Genomic DNA, 25708 nt, shown 5'->3' with positions numbered 1-25708 from the left:
TTTGATAAATAATGTTTAAACCATTGTAGTGTAATGCCTCTGATGCCATAATGTTCTAATTTACAGATTAAAATATCCTGATCAATGGTGTCAAGTGCCTTTCTAAAGTCAATAAAGATGCCAAAAGTAAGAAACCCATTATCTAAATTCTCGATTATGTCAGAGACCAGGTCTATAAGAGCCAATTTTGTGCTATAGTTTTTGCGAAATCCACATTGTGTAGGTAAAAGAATGTTTTTAGGTTCAAGGTAATTTATAAGCTGTTTATTTACAATTGGTTCGAGAATTTTGCTAAAGATTGGGAGGGTTGAAATTGGTCTGTAGTTGCTGACTTCTTCGGTGGCACCTTTTTTATAGATTGGAGTAATTTAGCTTTCTTTAATGCATCTGGAAATATCCCTTGGCTCATCATCTTTTTCTGAAACACTCTAGACTCCCAATAATTATGAGTACATTAGTCTCAACATATGATATTTGTGTCTTGAAACTAGTTCACCATGTGGTATGTACCGAAAGAATTCGAAATTATACATTGTTGTCTTTCCTTTGTTCAAAAACAAAATCTCAAACCTAAACTTAGTAAAAAAAAATCAAGAAGAAAAGAATCCATGATCGATGTTCGAATTTTTTAAGTTGAAATCGAGATTAAAATTCAGCCGTTTTAGAATCCAATATGGCCACCGAGATGTTGTTTTAAACAGAATCTGAAATATAGGCAACGACTTATTGTCAATGTTTGCATGGCTGTATTTATCATTATGAATATGTATTTATGGACCCTGTAGAATAAATCACCAAATACTCTGCTGATTCTAGAAAAATAACAAAAATACTCGATTCAAATATATAGAAGGTGAGCTCATAATTTCTTTTATTATTTCAAAAGAACAAGGAATATACTCATATAGCATGGGTGTTTGAGAACTTTGATTTGTAGTGATATTGCATAGTTGTAATACCACTAGCCTCGGCTTTACAGCATGGTCCGAGACTGGCGGCATTATTTTTCGTTGTATCAGCAGAATTACTGGTTTGCAGGAATTGGAATTTTTTGCCCAAGGCACATTCTACTTTCAACATATGCTAGTATTAGATAGAGGCAAACCAATGTACGTCACAAAGACAGAGTTTGTATAGCATGTCAAATTAATGTATAAATTTGAATAGTTTGTGTCAGCTTACTAGGCTACTATCAACAAAGGAACATGGGGAACTACCATATTTTAAATAAGAGGATTTGTCACCATCACTCTCGCTAAAACGTCACAGAAACACGGCCGTCGAATTACAATGTAATAGATTTTGTGATTGACATTAAGGTGAGATGTGGCATATTGTACTCTAAAGTAGAATATCAACGATCGATCACAATGTTCAAAGTTGAACTTTGTTTATATGGCATGCGATGTTATCTATATTCTTGTCAAACTTGTACTTTGGTCCGGCGTTGGAAAATACTAAATTGCTTGAGTTTATGTGAGGCTGAACCATTTTAGTTCTCATCCGTTTGATGTGATTTTTTCCGAGATCAAGTATTGTACCCCTAAATATCAGTATCTCTAATAAAACGTCGCCATATTGAGAAATGAAAGAATTTTCGATGGAGTGCATGCATGCATAGCACTGAATAATGTTTCGAGAACGAGGCCAAAATGATATTTCCTCGAAACAACCACTTATGAAAACTTTTCTTGGCGTTGCTCTTTGACTGTACATGTTTTGATGCCGTCCATGATGGTCAAAGCCTACATCTTAGCGGTATACCCACATGATGGCCACAGCATACATCTTAGCTGTATAACCACATGATGATCATAGCCTACATCTTAGTTGTATACCCCACATGATGGTCACAGCATACATCTTAGCTGTATACCCACATGATGGTTATAGCCTGTATCCTAGCTGTATACCCCACATGATGGTCACAGCCTACATCTTAGCTGTATAACCACATGATGGTCACAGCCTACATCTTAGCTGTATACCCCACATGATGGTCATAGCCTACATCTTAGCTGTATACCCACATGATGGTTATAGCCTGCATCTTAGCTGTATACCCACATGATGGTTATAGCCTGTATCTTAGCTGTATACCCCACATGATGGTCATAGCCTACATCTTAGCTGTATACCCCACATGATGGTCATAGCCTACATCTTAGCTGTATACCCATGTGATGGTCGCAGCCTTCATCTTAGCTGTATTACCACATGATGGTCATGGTCTGCATCTTAGCTGTATAACCACGTGATGGTCACAGCCTGCGTGTTAGCTGTATACCCTTATGTTTTTCAAATACTTATTACTGTTCATGCTTTTGCTGCTGTCAACTTCTTACAACAATCATTGAAGTTTCAATAAGAGAAAATCGATTGAGTTAATAGAAGAAGTTGGAGGAGATGTCTGGGGCGTCACTTAATTGACCTGTTGTAAAAATTGCTCAAATTGAACTGTTGTAGCGAATCCCATATTTTCGCTGGCGCCACGTCAGCATCGTCAGGGGTGTACTACAATGGGCTCTTGCCATTAATACAACACGTATGAAGCCATGAACATTCATTCTCGTTTGAACACAGGGAGCCCAGGCTCAGTTAGTTTTGTTTCCAAATACAAACAAACAAGTAAATAAACAAAACACAAACAAACAAACCAATAAATAAATAAATAAATAAATAAATAAATAAATAAATAAATAATTGAATAAATAAATAAATAAATAAATAAATAAATAAATAAATAAACAAGGAAACACACAAATAAAAAACTTATAAACAAACAAAAACACACAAACGAACAAACAAAATAAACCGACAATGAGTAAACGACAGCAAACCAACGAACGAACAAACAAACAACCACTACGCGGGGTGGGGGGTCCTACGACAGCAGGAATATATCGCCAAATATTTTTTTCAAAGGTTATCGTATTTCCATAGAAATCCATGTTTTTTTATACATAAACTATTCGTACGAGAGAGAGAGAGAGGGGAGAGAGAGAGAGAGAGAGAGAGAGAGAGACAGACAGACAGACAGACAGACAGACAGACAGACAGACAGACAGACAGACAGACAGACAGAGAGCGCGCCTCGGAGAGATTGTGTATATGTGTATATGTGTGTGTGCGGAGAGTGTGTGTGAGTAGACAGACAGACAAACTGACTGACAGAGCGAGAGACAGACAGACAGAGGGGAGGGGGTAGGGAGGAAGGGAGAGGGGCGGAGGAAGTGGCAGACGTAAGAAAGCAAAGCAATAACGACCATCCTTGAAAGAGGGCGCTGTATATCAACAATGGATTCTTTTGCTGGCAAACCGAAGGTTTTCGTGCAGTACTTTGACGACATAGCAGTGTTATATATGAATAATGGAGAAAATCGGTTGAATTTGGAAACAAGTACGAAGATCCTGAGAACGCTGGATGAAATTGAAAGGTAGTACTGAGGGAAACACTGTCAAATTACAGCAAATGGACTTCAACACGACCATATTGTCTACTGATCGTTGGGTATACTAAATTATCAATTCAGCTGGTCGTTGAATAACGAATGTAGATAGATTTCACGGTTGTTATCGATTTCAGGTCAATACTTATTGGTGTTTATCGAGAGTAGTTGAAACAGACCAGTTTACCCCAATATGGGTCAACCAAGCTCTCACGCCCATTGATCGCCAGACCAAAGTACACGGTTGTAAAAGAATACTAGTAGTTGACAAAGCATGCCATATCAAAGTTCAACTTTGAACTTTTGTGATAGTTGACAGTATGCGGTTTTATTGTTTGAACACAATATGCAAATGTACACACAGACACAGACACAGACACAGACACAGATACACACACACACACACATACATACATACATACATACATACATACATACATACATACATACATACATACATACACACACACACACACACACACATACATACATACATACATACATACATACATACATACATACATACATACATACATACATACATACATACATAAATACGACACACACACACGTACACATAGAATTCTTAAATTTATCATACCCGATTTTCAGCCATCGATGAAGGTAAATCACAATGACAAGATGTGACAAGATAGCAAGGTTCCTTTGTTTTAACAAAATACTAAGTCGATAGTCGTTGCCATATTTGAAATATTTTGGTTTCTTGTAAGATTTTGGCCAAAGTTTTCAACCAGATGAAATGTTATCAAATTCGAATAAATGCTCTAAACGTCCTCTGATATACTTGCTAGTGTTGTTTTTCTCTTTTAAGTGCTTCCGTGTATGTAGGACAAGTATTGGCAAGGGATATTTATTTACTTCGGGACCCAACTTGCGCAAATACGAAAATGTCGCGACCATCGCCGCTTTATTCACCTCAGGATCGCGAGAGACTTACAAGATTTATTTGTGCTTTGCAGTTCTAATGCCAAAGCCTTAATAACTACCGGCGTTGGTAAGTTTTACTCAAATGGAATAGATACAGCCTGGGTATCCAAACAAGATATGGACACAGCAATGAAGTTTTTCAAATGTTACCATGGAATCCAGAGAAGGTTATTATTGTTTCCGATGCCAACAATAGCTGCATTGAATGGTGAGTTTCATGTAGACACGGATCACTTTATATTGTGGTCTGAGGAGTAGGGTTAATGGATGTTTGTACACTCTATGGTATATGTGTGTATTGTGTATGTAAGCGTACTACGTGTGTATATTTTTGCCGACGCAACGAAACATAGTGGCGGCGCAAAGAATGCCATAATAAGCTATAGCGTGTAGCTTCTCCTCTATAATCCGCCTTTTCTGTTATCTTGTGCGTTGTGATTTAGATGACATGTTACCGACATTTTGATATATACACTCTATTCACCTTCTAGGTCACACATATGCAGGAGGCGCGATGATGGCTTTATATCATGACTACCGTATAATGAGAACAAATCGTGGTTGGTTTTGTCTGCCAGAAATACATCTTAAACTACGTCTAGGCAAACCCACGTATGATTTGCTGAGGTAGAGTTATTGAGTTTTCATTATCTGATAGTCGTGTCTATTTGTTTGTTTGTTTGGTTGGTTGGTTGGTTGGTTGGTTGGTTGGTCAGTCGGTCGGTCGGTCGGTCGGTCGATCGATTGATCGATCGATCGGCAGGTTGGTTGGTTGGTTGGTTGGTTGGTTGGTTGATTGATTGATTAGTTGGTCTTTTGCTTGTTCTGCTCATTGTTTGGTTATTTGTTTGGTGGGTTCGTTTTGTTTTTATCTGTCTGTCTGTCTGTCTGTCTGTCTGTCTGTTTGTTTGTTTGTTTGTTTGTTTGTTGTTTTTTGTCCTTTCCAAGATAATAATTATCGACCCAATGTCGAGTCAGTGCAGCACATGTGTGTTGTTATTTAAATATATGCATAATTTTAGGAATACAGTAGTAATTACCACGAAAGTCTTCAAATGCATATTCACAAATACAATTTTTTGAAGATGTAAAACATACGTGAACAGATTTAATATTACTAGTATACACTTGAGAGTGATCTTCAAGAATTACGTAAAGTTTTCGATGATACGCATTCTTTCGTTTTCAGTCAACGCTGTCCACCGTCTGTTGTACGAGAAATGGCCCAGTTTGGAAGACGTTATACAGCTAAGGAGTTATTGGCTACCGGAGTGGCTGATGCGGTCACAGAAAATGCAGGTCTCCTCGACTTAGGAATCTCAATGGCCCGTGATTTATTAGGTAAATTTTGATTTTAAAAACTTGACCAATACTACCAGACATATTTTGAACAAATCTAACAATTTATACGGACTCTTAATCTTTTGCAAATGTAATAATTTTTATATTTGAATTATGGCGAGACAATTTGGATGGGACAGGTATAGAAATGGGGTTAAACCTTTAATGTGTTCTTGTTAACTTCATTGTACAAACAAACTGCAGAGACAAACAACACAGACTGGTGTAGTTTGATATATTGGTTTTTTTTCCAGTGTGTATATACTATTCGAATTTGACGTCTGTGCCTATACATGTTACAGTCTGTTTCATGTTAGTGTGCACTGGCTTTCTGTGATCGAAACAACCATGCTACTCTTCAAGATAACAAGATCGCAATCCCCTTGATACATTTTGTCTAAAAACTTACAATGGTGCAACTCGACGCAGACAAGCGGACGCCAATGTTTTAATGTTTGCATTCTGATGTCTGCATGGTGACACATTTGTTCATTTCCGTCAGACAACATGTAGCCAAACACTGGATTTGTTCAATCTTGCTATCCTAAAAGTGTAGCATGTACAGTTTCTTATTGGTAGTTGTATCAGTGACACTAACTTCCAAAGGCCTGTAATTCGGGCATTATATTAAGTGGCATGAACTACATTTTTGCAAACTTTTTATTACCAAATTCAATGTAGTGGCAACAACATTCATGTACATGCAAAGTTGATATTAATTTTTCACTCCTTGACAAAGACTATTTTATGTCTTTTAAAAGGTAAGAATGGTTTTGACAGGGAAACACTGACGACAATCAAACAAAATCTATACCATAAGGTCATGGAATCCTTTGATGCATTGGACGCGGGATTAGCAGAAGAGACAGAAAGGTTCCAGCGTACTACATCAAAATTGTGAATAGTAGAATTACAGTCACGTGACCAGATGATGGGATTAGCAACACGTGTACATTGCGAACAGTTCCTGTCAAACGCGTTTGAGTGGACAGATAAAGCAATCAGATAACAGTAAACAATGATGGATTCAGTGAAGACGAATATGAACATTTTCACAACTTGACAAAGTTGGCCAGAATAAGAATCTGATAAGAATCTGAAAAAAAATAATGAAAACTGTCTGTATCAGTATATTTTATGTATGACTTTTTAAAGTTACCGTGCTGGAATCGGAAGGAGATTTAGTGCAACGAATTTGAAGACTTATAGACAAATTAACATTTGAGGGAAGAGCTGTATAGGAACATCAAAAACCGATTGAAATATATTATATTTACCTATTTCCCTGTACTTTAATGAATTGAGAGTGGAATTTTAATTTGTGATAAAATGGAAATTTTGATGTACGAGTTCACCGAGTACGTCCTCGTTCCATGACTCAGCAAACAATGATGTTGGCTCTGACGTATCTGATTAAAATCTGATGTAGTGAATACTACTCGATATCTTTATTTACCTAATATATGTTTCCTTCGTATTGTGTCGTTGTTTTCCGAGTTTGTTGTTCCGAGAGTGGTCGCCCTTTTTCTACAAAATCAAAAACAAATGACAATAAGCTTTATAGGAAGGAATTAAATTCTCGAGTACGTAAAAAAAAAGTTTAGGATTGGCGTGAAAAATAGGTGGGGTAAGGTAACCGGAAGCAAACATTTTTTTCTAGGCCTAAGGCTGGGGTCAGAATTTAAGGCAGAGGGCTGGGGAGAAATTGGGGGGCATGGAAAATCCTGATGGTCTGAAAGGGGATACCCCGAAATATTTTGCTCGTGACTCTTTGAAGGAAAGTAAACCTCGGGAGCGGTCGTTTACCGAGTAAATTAAACCATTTCTGGCGGCTTCGGCGCAATACCTTCTAAAACCTATATTCAATGTTGAGTTGGGTGATAGCCATGCGAATGTATTTCTGTATGCCTTCCTCTGTCTGTCTGTCTGTCTGTCTGTCTCTATATGTCTCTCTCTAGTCTCTTTCTCTGTCTATCTGTACCTCTCTGTCCTAGTCTGTCTCTGTCTCTGTCTCTCTCTACTGGAGATACTGTATAATGCACATGTATAGCTGGGAGGGGCTACGAAAATTCTTGGGGGTGGGGCATGAAATGTTTTGCGAAGGGGGGAGGGGACTGCGAATTTTATTTTTTTTACTAAAATAATTTCTCCCTAGCCCACCCCCACACCGTAAATCAAGCTTACCGGTTCCTTATATATCATGCAGATGCACTGTTTTGCTAAAAGACTTGGAAAAGCCAGAAACAAGGTAGAGGGAGAATTGGTAAAACTCGTATATACATGTATTTCCAACCATGTATTTTTGCCACGGACAGCCCTTGATATTGACAAACAAAATCGCACACAGAGGGCGCTGTTGATAAGTCTTAGTCATGGAGACTTCCTCGGGCAACTCAAAATATTACGTGCAACATGTAAACAACATAGCGATACTGTACATGAATAATGGACAAAATCGGTTTAATGAAGAATCTGTGTCTTTGATACATAAAGCTCTCGATGAAGTTGAAAGGTAAGGAAACTCATAACATGGTAAGATAGCTTGGAAACAGCGTTATAGCATGAATACATTACACTGTCAGTGTGCTCATTTCGTTAGGTATCACTGTACAAACACGTAACACTCGACCAGGGTCCATGCTTCGATTAGATGTTAAAGGGTGACGAACTTTTGACAATCGGGTTGAGTGCAAGTTTGTATGTTGTAGTATAGGCGAGACGTATCGCCTAAATATAATATTGAGGCTTAAAGGTGACGGTCACGTGTCGAGTGACCATGTGTGTTGGGCGTTGGTTCAGGATGAACCGGCAGTCTAGTCAGTGCCCTCTTCGTAGACGGACACATTTCATTCTATATCTATTCCAGTTCTAATTTTTGTACTGTGTACTTTGCATGTATTTTATTATATTGCGTAGATCTATGTAAAATCGAGCGAGGTCCGATATTCTCCACCCAGTACAAGTCGCAAGGCCACGGACACAGGTTTCCAGAGAATTTTTTTTTACCTTAATATACTAGGTTTTTTACCCTTGGTTTTTTCCTGGGCGGCGACTGTGCAAGTCGGGGGGTTCTTTTTTATGTTTTTGCATCCCAACAGTATGCAATTATTAACCACAAGACTGTCAACGTTCTGTAATTATATCGCTAGCTTTACGTATGTAGTTGTTACCATAGCAACTGTCGGTTAGCAGTTCGGAAAGTATTTACTTTTTCCTTGTAATCGAACCTTGTTTCTATTTGTTTTGTTGAATAAACGCCACACACACACACATATATATATACACACATACATACATACATACATACATACATACATACATACATACATACATGTATACATACATACATACATACATACATACATACATACATACATACACATACACACACACACACACACACATATATATATATATATATATATATATATATATATATATATATATATATATATATATATTTGTGTGTATATATATATATTTGTATATTTGTGTGTGTGTGTGTGTGTGTGTGTATGTGTACGTGTAACTTTTCTTTGATTCAATTTATACTCTATTTGGATGAGTTTCATTTGTTTATAGTTATTTGGTATTTATATGTATACCAAATAACTATATATAAATATATATACACACACGTGTACATGTGTGTATCTACATGATCTATAGGTGTAGATTTCTGTCTGTAAACTTCAGTATTTCGAATGACAATGATTACTTTTCTTACACATACAAGGTCCGATGCCAAGGCACTCATCACAACAGGTGTTGGTAAATTCTATTCCAATGGAATCGATACAACTTGGGTGTCTCAGCAAGACATTGAAACTGCGATTAAATTCAGAATATCATTCCGTAAAATCCAGAAAAGGTTACTCTTGTTTCCTATACCTACGATAGCTGCCATCAACGGTAAATAAATTGAATAATATTTGTAACCTATCCCACCCTTTCTTTCTAAAAAGTTTCCTCCCTCCCTTCCTTCATTCATTCATTAATTCATTCATGTATTTATTCATTCATTCACGCGCATTCATTCATTCGTTCCTTCTCTCATCCATTCATTTATCTGTTCATTCATTAATTCATTCGTTCACTTTTCCCATTCATATTCATCTATGCTATTCACTCATTCATTCATTCATTTTTTTATTTATTTATTCATTCATTCATTCATTCATTCATTCATTTTTTTCATTTATTCATTTATTCATTCATTCATTCATTCATTCATTCATTGGCCCACTCAATTCATTCATTCATTTGTTCATTCATTCATTCATTCATTCAATAAATGTTGTTTTAATCATCACATGACCAATTTAAGTCATTTTATCATGTGATATCACTATAGATGTATTAATAAAGCTGAGATAGCTTAAATTCTCATTCTATTTCACTTCCGTTAATTTCTTTAAGTCTACTGTATGCTATGTATGTTATGCAATATTTCTATTTAACAGGTCATGCCTATGCAGGTGGAGCATTATTAACTTTTTTTCACGATTATCGGATCATGAGATCTCGTCGTGGTTGGTTTTGTGTTGCGGAAATACATCTCAACCTTACAATAGGGGAGGCCAGCATGGCAGTGATGAAGTAGGATTTATGTTTTGATTTACATTTTAATCAAAATATTGTTTGTTACCTTACCATTGTCGCAAACCAGAACTGTTATTTCCCCCGCTACACTTCGAAATGACGGCAAGTTTCGACGGTGCCGTGAAAGAGGCCGTGGTTTGCGACGATGCACCTTCCCTAAGGGAAGATTATGTTTTGCTCCTTTCTGTATCTGTGTCTAGTTGTATGTCGGTGTGTCTATCTGCCTGTTTGTGAACACGATATCTCAAAAACTACTGCATCAATTCCAATGAAACTTTCCACACGTCTTCCTTGCAGTAATGACAAGAACCGTTAAGATTTGGTAAACGCTCAACGAGTATTTCACGTAATAACCATTTGCATAATTAATTATCTTAGGTAATGAGGCTATATCTTATGAATGCAAGTTTTAAATTCCATAAATTTTGGTACATAAATTGTCTATGCCAAAGCACACATGTCCCATTTTGCCTGATTTAGTTTTTAATTTTAAGAGAAGTAATTTGCATAATTACTGGTGTTTTTTGATAATTAGGCAATATCTTAATACAAGTTTCCAATTTCATATAATTAGGTACACATAGCAAAGATACCAAAAAGCACATGTCATATTTAAATTTCATATACGTTGGTGCATGTACTGACGATAACAAAGGATACTGAAACCTGAGGCGGTCATTTAACATACATTGTGGTTTCTCATCATTTTGACAGGTTTTACAGAAAGTGTTATCTTTATCGTGGTATGGCACTGTATTAAAACTGTAGTTTAAATTCCAATTAAATGTGGATATTGTGATAAGTCAGTGATTGTGGTTCAATGCTTGATCCATAATATAAACAGCCCGTAGCAGATAGTGTTCACTGGTTTTGTTTAATACAACCAATACCAAACTGTAGATGCTACACTTTTAAGATAGCAGCATTGCAATTTCTTGTCACATATTGGCAAAATGAAATAAATCATTTAATGACGTCCGTGCGTTTTGCATATTGCACATTTATATTTTTTTCCAGTCATTACAGATATCCAGATTTGTAATCTACATAATTGTTCTTTCAGTCGACGTTATCCGGCGTCTGTCGTCAGAGAAATGGTTCAGTTTGGAAAACGATACATTGCTGAGGAGTTATTGGAGGTTGGGGTAGTCGACGCTGTTACTGAAAATGCAGGACTTCTCGATCTCGCGGTTTCAATGGCAAAGGATATAATAGGTAAAAGACAATAAACTGATGAAGTCAAGCAGACTCCAGTATAGCCTAATAAACTGTTTGGTTCTGATTATCCCACCCCATCTAGTTTTTTCACTTTAGACCCTAAAACTTGTTTTCATATTCGAGAAAAAAATAATAACATCGCGAAAACTGTGAAGTCTCACGAGAAATAATGGATGTGAAAATTGACACCAACTTAAAAAGATATAAAACTGTTCTTCCAATATGTGATAGCTGTAAATCTGATGGGAAGAAACCAAAACAAAGAGGTCATTTATGGAAAACAATAGAAAACATACTTATCTGAACTAGCAGACGCTCCCACATGAAAAAAAAATCAAAAAAAATTCTATCTACCTCGCCTTGTAATCGGAACCTTATCAGCCAATGAGGTAGAACAAAAATGCATACATGTACTTGTATTTATCGCTTGATTAATCAATCCAAGATGTAAATTATTCAACCCAAAACTGTCACCTTTAAAGAACACAGCCAAAGTACTAGACTGTAAAATACGGTCGTCCATAGATAACCACAGAGCGCCGCCAACGGCTACATTTTTCAATCTATCCATGCATAACAAAACTGGGTGGCGTAATCTCTTACGTCATTGAGTCATTTACAGTTATTTCTATCTCAAAATGATTAAAGACCCTCGCCTACTTATACGATGTGTCAAAGGGCTTGATATTGTGTCAATTTTCTCAGTTTTTGTTTACTCAGAATGTATGTACGTTTGCAGGTAGAAATTGTTTTGATCGTGAAGCGTTGATGGTGATGAAGGAAAACCTGTACTGTGAAGTATTAAAAGCATTCGATAGCATGGAGTTAGGGATAGCAGACAGCATGGAAAAATTCAAACAAGCTGCTTCAAAGTTGTGATTATATGGTACTGGTGAAAACAACAAGATTCCAAATATACCATTTCAGGAAAGTGAAGACGTTATGAATGACAGTTATATGGACAAATAAATTTTATGATCGTGTTGACAAGTGTAGGATAAATATAAACATTCCATTGTCATGATATCAGTACTATTGTATCACCGATCAAGATGAATCTCTTATTTGATTTGTCGATACATAATTATATATCTACACTGTATACAGTATATCTATTTATCTGTATATCTATCCGTCTATCTTTATATCTATATACCCTACCTATGTATATATATATATATATATATATATATATATATATATATATATATGTGTGTGTGTGTGTGTGTGTGTGTGTGTGTGTCTGTGTTTACTAAATGAATAGATATACACATAGATAGGTTAATGAATTGATACACGCACTAGACAAAGATAGATAGATAGATAGATAGATCTATATATCTCTATGTCAACATTTAATTATTATTATTATTATTATTATTATTATTATTATTATTATTATTATTATTATTATTATTATGTCTAGCTGACAGTGGTATACCATTTATAAAGGGTACATCTATCAGTATTCTATAATAATAGCTACATGATGGCATTTACAGAGTAATAAAGAAGACTACAATAATGAAATCATCAATAATTTTTCAAACCTACTAAAGGTTCAGTTATATGGCCATGATGAAACTGAAATTATTATTCACATAAATTGTGTCACCTCTCTTGGCCGCCATTCGTTTCAAGTACTTCAAGACACTGGTTGCTAATGTTGGAGGCGCTGTTGCTCGAAAATTTACCGAGTGGGCAATGAACTCGATTAGCAGATTAATCTCTACTGAGTTTACCTCGAAACATTCGGTGACGTCAATATCAGTTGTTATATTTAATCTCTTCACCCTTTGGCTCCAATTTTTGTCAATCATTCATCGACCATAGCATAAGTCACAGCTCGATATTTCTTACTTGCAAGTGCGCTGAATGTCCTAAACTAAACCCGTTAACTAACGGAACACCAAAGCCCGACATGAAACAACCCGCCAATACGTCACACAATAACAACCAACACCTTCACACACACTGCACTAACCCACCAACACATAGACAATAGTGATGATATTTCTATTGTCTGCACTCTATATAAACAGCACACCCAGAGTAGAAATCAGTTGTCTGATGATTGCACTATGCGTGGAACTCCGAGTTACAACCAAGAAAGAGTTCCAGAACTATCAAAATTATACATATATATATAGTTAGTTAACGGGTTTAGTTTAGTAACCAGTGTCTTGAAGTACTTGAAACGAGAGTTGTCTGATGATCGCGCCATGCGTGAAACTCCGAGTTACAACCAAGAAAGAGTTCCAGTACTATCAAAACTATTACGCTCTGCCACTGCGGTATAGAGCACTGTCCTAGCAGATTGATACTCACCGAGTTATATATATATATATATATATATATATATATATATATATATATATATATATATATATATATATATATATATATATATATATATATATATATATATATATATATATATATATATATATATATATATATACGTGTGCGTATAAATCTTACCATCTGACATTAGGACAATCGAAGTTCCATTCTTGGTCAACACTGAATGATGAAGCCAGGATATCGTCTCATAGAGGTCGTAGAAGTAGTAATAGAGCACGTTTATCCCAGTGATGCAAAAGTTGTGCCCTCACAGTCGTTCCGGTATTCTTCTAGAGTAGTAAGCCTGACATCAAAGGTCACTCATGTCTAGTCTATCTGCTAGACCTCGGATGTTCTTCCGATACAATACGACACACGACCGAACATCGCTATCGAGGATGGAACATCCAAGTGATCGGGCAAGCCCTCACTGCCAACTTCGTTCGCTTATAGTATCGAAAGAAAGCCCGAACGTCTAGCAGCAAGACTATTTCATGTCCTGAATAATTCTCACCTACACCTCTTCAGAAACATCCCCACCAAATTTGAGCACAATCTGCGCATTAGTTTCGGAATTCACTATTTTTGTCCCAAAAGTCACATTTTTAGAGACTCAGTTTGTATATTATTGATGAGATCATCATGTCATCGACAAATTTTCATGTGCACATTTAAACATTCAACCGAATTTCAGACCATTCTGACAAGCAGTTTTTAAGTTTAAGTTGTTTCACCAAGCAAAAATCACATTTCTTACCCAAATCAAAAAAGCCAAATAGCAACATCCCAATGATGGTGTACGTGACAAAGATAACAATCAATCAATCAATCAATCAATCAATCAATCAGTCTATCAATCAATCAATCCAAATAATAGCCATAACCAAAGTACAACAGCCCTGGGATGGATAGGCAAGGGGATAAACATTTCAAGAATCATAGATGCCTAGTAACAAGACAACGCCCATAGCAATAGTGAAATAATGAAGGATGGTTAGGTAAGTGGCTAAACATTCAAAAGAATATTGGTATGAAATGTCTACCTGCACCACTGCCGATTCCGAGGTACTTGAAAACAGCTGATTCTTTGTCTGTTTCAACTGTGTCCGATTGACACCGGGTAAAAGTAGAGTAGTTGTCCAGGGCTATCTGGGGAACTACGTTGGTGCAAAACTGGTACGTTTTAGTTAGTCGGGCTGTATGACGGCTGAACGCCGTAAAGGTTCGACCATACCATTCATGATCGTCTGTTAAGATCTCTCTTCACCCCGTCTAGCTTAACAAGAAATTATAAACCAAAAGCTGTTCACATAATACAGTATAAACCCCAACTGTTAGAATGATGTGAACAATGTATAAGGAGATGGGTAGCGTCCAGACATGACAAATAGACCATATCTGGGCATTATTTAACTGCCCCCAATAGACGGTAGCTTGTTATCGGACAGAATGCTGTGATTTATTAACAATTATATTATACCACTATATTGATGGTGCAAATCGAGAGATCTGATTAGTCTAGATATCGAACTAGCGCGTCTATAATGAGCGATAATGCACAGTTGGCACGCATCCAAATTTTGATGACGATATTCACTGTTCGTCTATAAACGTTGAAGTCCGATGGGCAGGGGGCGCAAATGGGCCAGAACACGTTACGTCTTATCTTGTTTCTGATATTTTCAATACACTGGTATAATATAGCGATAAACCACTCCCTGGGAATGGTATACCACTCGGTTTTGACCAGTGAACTCATATCTTTCGTTCACTGGTCAAAACCTCTTGGTTTACCATTCCAAGGGGTGGTATATTGCTTAAAGATATGATGACCCTAGATATGTATATTGACACTTTTGATTTTCAAATAAAAACACTATACTATGATGTCAATGACTGTGTGGGTGGCTTCGTTTTAATTCAAGTTTCGTGTCAGCACTTCTTTGAGTTAGACGTGAAAAAGTAAGGAATATTCCCCGATCGAGATAATTTTTTGTAGCCTATCGGACTCAAAGATGGTTTGCTTTCAATTATTATGAGCTAAAAGCTAAAGATGTTTAAAAACCGCTCTGACGCATGTCACTTTACGACATCTATTAAACAATGAGTCATCAGACATCGGTTGCCCAAGGCAATTTTTTAGCACACGTGTTTGAACAGTAACGTATCTGAAATAATTTTATACGTTCAGCCCGTTCGGAATAAAATAAGTAGTTATTGTTTTTAATTCAAAAATTTTTTATCGCGTTCGTGATAAATACATTTTAATCGGGTTTTTTTTTTTTATCTCTGTCATGTCTTTACGTGTTCCCGTACCGTGTTAAATCGTCTAGCGTTACGATTATTCATGGAATGAAACTCATTTTATTGCATGACTGTAATATAAAGACAATAGACACTGTTTCATGCCAAAAGACATATACAATGTACGTAGTTGCTTCATTATTTTGTTTCACTTTCCAAGACTCTAATTTATGCATGGCACATTATTATTTTAAGACACTCAGTTACTATGCGTGATATCGATTTGTTGTAATATTGTAATTATTGTTCAGAGAGCAGAGTTTGCTGTTCACTGAGTACGAATAGTTGAGTTTAAATAAGCTCAATACTTTGGGCGGTACTAAAACTACTGTGTTCTTCTGACTTTCTTATTTCAATCCAAACGTTGGTGGCGCTCTTTATTATTCCTGGCCGGAGTATAATTAACTCGAGGGAATTAGGAAGTCTCATACAGTCAATATTCCAATACCGTGCAGCTTTTCTGTTTGATACTTACTACCAGGCAGAAACCAATGAGAAACTGGACATGCTGCACTTTAAGATAGCAAGATTGAATGAGTACAGTTTCTTGCTACATTTTGTCTTAGTGAAATTAACTACACAATGCCACCATACAGACATCAAATGAACACCACAAATTTAGGACATCGGGTGTTTGATACTAAGAAAAACATTGACTCCCGAATGTCTGCACGGAGTTGCAATACATTTAAATGGTTTATTTCATTTAGACTAAATGTAGCAAAAAATGTGTGTTACACTCCAAACATTGGCGATCCTCTAATAATGCAAACCTGGAAATTTCGAAAAGACTTAGCTAATTTCGCTGGGAAACAAAAATGCAAAAATAGTTAGTGACTAAAATGCCTTCTTGCACATGAACACAATGTATCTGTCTGGTAATGAGAGGAAATTGGTCTTTGAGAACTTTGCTGAAGACTGTAAAATCGTAAAATTTTGTAGGAGTAAAAATATCTAGGTTTTCAGTATTATGTTCTTCCCATGCGTACTGTAAAGCGCGCCGCCAACGTTTAGAGTGAATGAGTAAGTCAGAAGAACATAGTTGCCAACGGCAACAAAAGTACGGTTCTATCACGTGCATCACCTATTATTCGTTTGATGACGATTCCATAATTCTGTCGTGAGCGAAGACGATGAAAACGGCAGCACGGTCCTCTCCAAAATACCACAGAAATTCACCCATTTGTAAGTACTTGGATACAATACTATACAACTTTCTCAATTAATTCATTTATTGTAGAGAAACTAGGAAAGTAAATATATTCCATGAAAAGGGCAACTCTATGTTAAACTGCGGACTAAAAAAACAGCGACATACTAAAGAATACACTGGGATTGTATAACGTAACGTTGTTGTGGGGTTACTCCAAACAAACGCTGTAAGCATATCGACCCTGGGTGGAGGGTCTATGACCTCCAAGTCTTGAAATTAGCACTAATTAATAAATAGACAACAAATACATAATTAAGCTCAAAGTCCGTAAAAAATTATAGTACAAAACCTTGCAATACACGTGGTGTGCTTTATATATGTACACTACTTTCCGTAATGGTAGAAACAACATCGTTTTACGATAACAACATTTTTACAGTTTTGATTTAAAAATTCATTTTAATCAATTATTTAACATTTTTATTACGACGCATATTACGACGTATCACAGAAGAAAAATAAGCTATATATTTTGCGAGAATGCGTGGATTTGGCCTTCCAAATGATAAGCTTAACAACTTAGATTGGATAATGTAGTGACAGCCGCAGTCATATCCTACAAACCCTTTCCGCATCAAAAATGGATTTGGAATAATGACATACGACTGTGGAAACCAAGCTTTCAGTTTAAGATAGACACAAACTAATACTATTGTTGCGACGTTTCGATACAATGGACGTTGGCTGATGAGACTGTCGTGTCGTCAGAGAATTAACTAACAATTCAATAAACATCACATCACTGCTGCTGCCACCCCTCCTCCACCCCCATCCATCCCCGGTTAGAGCTTAGGTATATACGTAGTTGGGAAAAGTAATTCTACGAAAAATTAATAACCCTGAATGAACGTCTTTGTTCGTCCGTATTCATGGATCCAATTAGAAATGACGTTGAATGTTACAGTTTATTGATTTTTATTGACATTTCCAAAATACACAATTAGCGCATAGCCAAAACGGACAAAACGAAATGACTGAACAAACTAAACCTATAAATCCTTCATGATTATTCGTGATGGAAACTAATTTGCTAAAAAAGCTGGTAACATCTTCAGATCCTGACGTTTTTATTTTTGTGATTATAAAATTGTCTGCAAACCTGAAATTGTTTCAGTTACTAATCTGGATAGATGGTAAAGATCTATCCCAACGGTGGGTTAAGTGCTGGTAACCTCTGACCCCATACTATTTACGACATCTTGGAAAACAATTTCATCTTGTCAAAAGAAGATGAAATCTGGATAGATGGTAAAGATATATCCCAACGGTGGGTTAAGTGCTGGTAACCTCTGACCCCATACTATTTACGACATCTTGGAATACAATTTCATCTTGTCAAAAGGAGATGAAATCTGGATAGGTGGTAAAGATCTATCCCAACGGTGGGTTAAGTGCTCGTAACCTCTGACCCCATACTATTTACGACATCTTGAAATACAATTTCATCTTGTCAAAAGCAGATGAAATCTGGATAGATGGTAAAGATCTATCCCAACGGTGGGTTAATTGCTCGTAACCTCTGACCCCATACTATTTACGACATCTTGGAATACAATTTCATCTTGTCAAAAGCAGATGAAATCTGGATAGATGGTAAAGATCTATCCCAACGGTGGGTTAAGTGCTGGTAACCTCTGACCCCATACTATTTACGACATCTTAGAATACAATTTCATCTTGTCAAAAGAAGATGAAATCTGGATAGATGGTAAAGATCTATCCCAACGGTGGGTTAAGTGCTGGTAACCTCTGACCCCATACTATTTACGACATCTTGGAATACAATTTCATCTTGTCAAAAGTAGATGAAGTCTGGATAGATGGTAAAGATATATCCCAACGGTGGGTTAAGTGCTGGTAACCTCTGATCCCATACTATTTTCGACATCTTGGAATACAATTTCATCTTGTCAAAAGAAGATGAAATCTGGATAGATGGTAAAGATATATCCCAACGGTGGGTTAAGTGCTGGTAACCTCTGACCCCATACTATTTACGACATCTTGGAATACAATTTCATCTTGTCAAAAGGGGATGATATCTGGATAGATGGTAAAGATCTATCCCAACGGTGGGTTAAGTGCTGGTAACCTCTGACCCCATACTATTTACGACATCTTAGAATACAATTTCATCTTGTCAAAAGAAGATGAAATCTGGATAGATGGTAAAGATCTATCCCAACGGTGGGTTAAGTGCTGGTAACCTCTGACCCCATACTATTTACGACATCTTGGAATACAATTTCATCTTGTCAAAAGTAGATGAAATCTGGATAGATGGTAAAGATATATCCCAACGGTGGGTTAAGTGCTGGTAACCTCTGACCCCATACTATTTTCGACATCTTGGAATACAATTTCATCTTGTCAAAAGAAGATGAAATCTGGATAGATGGTAAAGATCTATCCCAACGGTGGGTTAAGTGCTCGCTATCGCTCGTGCATATATTTCGTTCACTGGTCAAAATTAAGATATAGAGTTGTAAATGCTGATTTCAACTACTTTTAGACTTACATTAAATATAAACATCGTTTTTTTACCAATTTCATTGTTGAACTTACATGATGTTGTGGTGTTGGTTTCATTTTATCCTGTAAGTATTTACGTATTTATCGCGTTAAAATCCCGGGGTTACAATAAAATATTTCAGTATGTACTTCTGTTTACCATTGAAGGATCCAGAAATAGCTTTGTGTTATATGTTACTGTAAAAAGTGTAAATGTCTTTTGTGATTTTGTTTTTTGTTTTTTGTTTTTTGTTGTTGTTGTTTTGTTTTTGTTTTGTTTGTTTTTTTGGGGGGAGGGGGTTCAGTCAAAGCAGAATCCATTCACTAATCAAACTAACAACCTTATGTTTTTTTGCAGTAATTTTTCAAACATGATATGTTAGATACTGGGGATGCTACACTTAAAGCTATTATGGATGTTATGTTACGGAAAGGACATTTCTTTAAATTTGGTGGGAAAATGTAAGCTGCTCACTGAAAGGTCCTTTTCCAAGCTGACTTCTGACAGCAAACTGACTGAACAGGTGTTTGCATATATGTCAGAAGTATACCTCATACAGTGTTACAGGCATCATGGAGTGATCTTTTGTTTTCCAATAAATTCTGTTACAAAGTCACTGTACCCAAGCAACACATGCTACAAATATGTCATGCCAGTCCTAATTCAAACACACTGTAGCAACATTTTACAGGTGTTTATAGCAGAACAGTGACTCAGTAAAACAGTGACGTCATAATTGACCCCATTTTGGTAACACAGCAGTTTCCATATTCTAGTCTCTCTTTACGAAAAGTATTTTAACAGATGTGAGATTGAAGAGGATGGGAAAAGAACGCTTTCAACTACTAAAGAATGAAGAAGAAGAAATCTTAGATGTTGAGGCAATCATTTGGTAAGTCTGCACAAGGAGATGTATTACCAATGACAGCAACCATTTATCAAGAGTATTCTTCCGCATTACACTCAGCTCAAAGCTGTTGTTCCTAAATGTAATAGACAACTGGGTTGTAATACTCCAGACATAAGTGAATCAGCATTAATTAGCATTAAATCAGCTGGAAATAATACAGAAGACTACTTCAAAAACAGGCTCCTCTTACTGCCAACCAACAAGATTGACCGATTTTAAAAACACATATAGTAGTGAGATCAGTGATTCTAATTCTGACTTTCTACAACACCTTTCTCTACAAGAGCCTTCTACACAAGGAAAAACAACTGAGTCAAGTAGTCCTATCCCACAGCTACGATGTTCGACACGTCTCGCCATCTCCGCTATGGTTCTTCTCTAAAGTTTTTAACGGAGACTGCGAACGGAAAATCATGCGCACTGATTTTCTAAATAAAATCCACCTAGAACCTTTTTTTTCACTATATCAAGTACAGAAAACAAGTTTAGATCATTAATGCAACCTACATCTGGTCTAATCTGTCCTTTCTTGTCTACGTTCGCTTGGGTCGTAACACGCGCACGGTAAATTTGCCATGTTTGCGCATGCGCATGGGATCTAGTTGGGAAATTACATACATGTATTTCTTTTGATTTCTTTTCAGGTCAATTAATGTGGTGTCTGAAATATATGAATATATCATGTATGAACTTGAAGGCAAAGCATATCATGGGAATGCTCAACTCGTTGAAAACAGAATTGTTGATATGTATCATTCATCCATTGATAAAAGTTCTGAAGAGAGGATAGTGAAGTTATTTCCAAGCCCTGACAGTGCTTTGAGATGCCTTATTTCTACAGTAGCATTTGGAATGGGAGTAGCTACTGATGATGTAGAAATCATTATCCACTGGGGAGTCAGTAAAAGTGTTTTACTGTATTGGCAGGAAATGGGCCGATGTGCCAGAGATGGTAGGAAGGGCACTGCTTATCTATATGTAACTGGCAGATCACTTGATCATCGACGTACAGATAAGGGCATGATTGACCTTTGTAAGTCTGTAAAAGATTCAAATGAGTGTTGCCTCAGGATAAGTATTCTTAAATAGTTGAAAGTTGAGGGAATGGACTCATCTCATCTTCAGGAGCTGGAACAAAGAAACAAATGTGCTGCTAAACATGAAAATGAATGTGATTGTTGTCTATGTACGTGTTGTAGTAACTGTAAGAAGTCATGCCCATGTGCATAAGATTTGTACTGTTACAAAGTGAACTGTAATGGTGTTTACACTGACAACAATTACACTCTTTTTTGTCTGTATTAGTGGATATAGTCAATTTTTCGTGAGTATTTTTTTTCATTTTTGTTCCTTATAAAAGGTGTGAAGCTAGTATTTCACCGTTCACTATCACTCTTCAGAAGGCACTAAAAACACATTCTGTATAACAGCTGTGATATTTTAGTCTAAAATATAAGAATACAGTGACATGATTTACATTCACAGTAACTAAACATTTATTTTTTCAAAACAGTAATGAATATTCAGTGTACAGTAAATGAATATGCATATATGCTCATACCCATAATGCAATGGTGCACCACTAGAAGAAGATTATGTAATAACACCTTCATCATTTTCAGTCAATTGAATAATATTTAGGATTTTGGTCACTTGCTATTGGCATAAGACTAGGAATCGCTCGGTCTAATTTACAAAAAACTAAGTGTAGCACATACTTGAGTTCTTGTAATCACTGCCACCAGTCATTTTATGCATGACTAGATGAATTCGCGCCAAGTGACCTTTTCTGTGAAAATCTACATTGGCACTTATCGGGCAGAGTTGGATGGCTTGTATGGCGACGTTGGTTTGAATGTAAACGATGTTTTTTGCAGAAAACTAGTTTCATTTAATTTTATTTTCATTGGCAGACACATACAAAGTAATGGATAGAAAGATTTCAAATGTATAGTTGTTTAATTTGTTTATTTTGATTTGTACATACATAACTGTTTATTTGTTAGTTTAATTATTCACTTTAATGAACGATGTTTATCACAGAAAACCTGTTTCATTTTATTTTATTTTCATTGTCAGACACTTACAAAGTAATGGATGGAAAGATTTCAACTGTATAGTTGTTTATTTGTTAATTTTGATCTGTACATACACAACTGTTTATTTGTTAGTTTAATTATTCACTTTAATGAACGATGTTTATTACAGGAATCTTGTTTGTTTATTTTGATTTCTATGTACGTTTAGTTTAATTATTCACTTTAAATTAAACTAAATTAAATTAAATTAAATTAAATTAAATTAAACTTTAAATTAAATGCATAGTTGCCTCATAAAAATACTTTATAGTCTGATTACGAAATGGAGTAGCTTTTAACATAATAATACTAATAGTATGGTATATTGTTTTCCAGCTTTTTAGAATTACGTTGCAGTTGAAGAAAGTACTACAAGTTAGTTTTCCTTGTGTTTGTAAACAACTTTTGTAAGTAATCATACATGTGTAGGTAATGTAACATCTACAAAATTAATCAATTTCTATTTATTTATGTTTATAACTAAGGTATAATTTTATCATAACGCTTTAAATTCATCGGCATAAGAATAGGCAATATGGATAAATGAAATGAAGTGGACTTAATTGTGTGTACTTTAGAATGAAGTAAACTGTTGCAGCATTTCTTAATTCTAATTGTGTTGTACATTGCAAGTGTGTAACCAATGTGAATGTGTATATTTAGGGCATGTACATGTATATCAGACTATCACATAATATTGAATTGCTCTGTGACACTTATGTGCAGCCATGTTACAAATATCAATGTGCAAGGAAAATTGATATAGAGTTAGTAAAGTGATATGTAGTTTTGTGTTTATTTTAATTTATGTAGACAGTTGCAATGGAAAGACAAAAAACTCTTGAAAGAGTTGTTCATGATATCAGAGAAAATATTAAAAGTTATCACAAAGGCAGGCTGCGAGGAAATGGGGTGTAAAAAAAGTCCACCTTGGCAGACTGAATGAGTGGTAGAGTTGCAATGGGAAGGAGGAGTCATCCACCACCAATACTAACACCTGCAGAAGAAGGGAAATTAGCAGAGTGGTTAATCAACATGGCAGAAAGAGGGTATGGCGTAACCAAGTCAACCATATTAATAACAGTCAAGCAAATTCTTGACAAAGATGGTCGTGACCACCCACTTAAATGCGTAAATCCACCAAATTTACCAGATGATAAGTGGTATCGAAGCTTTCTGCAATGAAATCCGAACGTGAAAATGGTAAGCACAAGGAAAATTGATCTGAAGAGAGCAAAGTTTACAAAGGAACAAGTTGACCAGTGGTTTGCGGATTTTAACATCTTCTTATCAGACCATGAGTTTTTGAACAAGCCTATCAACATCTGGAACTGTGATGAGTCTGGTTTCACAATGCATGTGAAAACTGGCAAAGTTCTTGGACCATCAAATAGATCAACAGCGGTTCCTCAAATAACAGCCAATATTCTTGGCCTGTATTAATGCCAATGGAGGTTCAATACCACCATACTAGTTCGTGGTTAGGGAATCACTTCATCCCTCATATACCTCCTTCTAGACCTGTAGTCCTACTGTATGATAGCCACAAGTCTCACTTAGATTTCGACACTTTCAGGTTAGCTGAAGAAAACAAGATTCTCCTATACTGTCTCCTGCCAAATGCATCCCATACTAATATTTTGGTCAAAATTTAAAAAGATTTATCTCAAAAAGTACTTGGTCAATGAGTCTGAAACTTGGTGAGATGTTTCTGAAAGTGTTATTTTGCAGATTTCTTCCAAACATTTTGACAAAATTGGCCCTAGCAACCATGACCACGCCCTTAGTAACAAACAAATGGCAGTATATTTGGGTTCATAACATCATCTGGTAGGCAAGTGTCTAAACATAGCAACAGTCAAGCTGTGGTGTATTTCACAAAGGTAATAACAGGGTTTAATATACAATTGAATAAACATTTTTTTTTAAATATGTAAATTTGCCTAGCGACATGATCACGCCCATAGCAACAGCCAAATGAGATAACAACATGGTTGGATAGGCAACTGGATAGTCATTCAGCAAATGAACACCTATTGTTAGCATGGACTAGCATATGGATAAACATTTTTAAAAACTACAGTTGTGCTACAACGCCACTGGCAGTATTATTTTCTGTGTGAATGTCTAGTTCAGGTTTTCCATTGTTTTACAAATGGTCTCTATTGTTTATTTCTTCCCATCAGATGTACAGCCATTACAGATTGGAAGAATAGTTTTAGAGTGTCTATTTAAGTTGAGATGTAAAAGAGGTTCTCATTGTTTTTCACTGTATTACCAAAAATATATTTGAAAGCAAGCTGGAAAAAATACTTGCCACCTTTTCAGATTGTACAACAGGTAGAAGTTGTCGCAGATTTTTTCTCATTTTTTGAAATGTATCAATAAATACATTTGTTTACTTACACATAATCATGGTGTTGCAAAGTTTATCACTGTTGAGTCTACCAGAATATGTTTGTGTGTGTGTATGTGTGTATTATTATCCAAGGTCATGAGGAGGCCACCAAACAGCTGGGAAAAACACCCACATTTCTGTGATTATTCTACTTGATTGTGTGTTGTTAGGTCAAATTACTGTCTAAAATGGTTCAGCCATCACATATGTAAAATTCGTTCAGTAATAAACAAATTTGTTGCTTAGCAACGCCTGTAAACTCCTGCCCGAGAACTGATTGACATAAGCCACTACACAAATACAGCCATCTTTGTTGTGAGCAATGCATTGTTGGGACTTTTTGAGACATTCGAAAATAGCGCCACAGTCGAATGTAAATAAACAAAAGACGT

General features: G+C 36.1%; 1 protein-coding gene across 1 annotated transcript; it reads left to right on the top strand.

The window, feature by feature from the left end:
• The first annotated feature begins 8110 nt into the window (after positions 1-8110).
• On the top strand, positions 8111-12437 carry LOC144438110 (uncharacterized). Its single transcript, XM_078127138.1, has 5 exons — positions 8111-8250; positions 9475-9650; positions 10202-10337; positions 11404-11555; positions 12298-12437. Exons 1-5 carry the CDS (start codon positions 8111-8113, stop codon positions 12435-12437), a joined length of 744 nt encoding a protein of 247 aa, XP_077983264.1.
• Positions 12438-25708: the final 13271 nt, after the last annotated feature.

This window comes from Glandiceps talaboti, chromosome 7 (genome assembly GCF_964340395.1).
Source record: "Glandiceps talaboti chromosome 7, keGlaTala1.1, whole genome shotgun sequence".
NCBI lineage: Eukaryota > Metazoa > Hemichordata > Enteropneusta > Spengelidae > Glandiceps > Glandiceps talaboti.
Note: the sequence above shows the minus strand (reverse complement) of the source record. Positions and strands in the feature narration are given on the sequence as shown.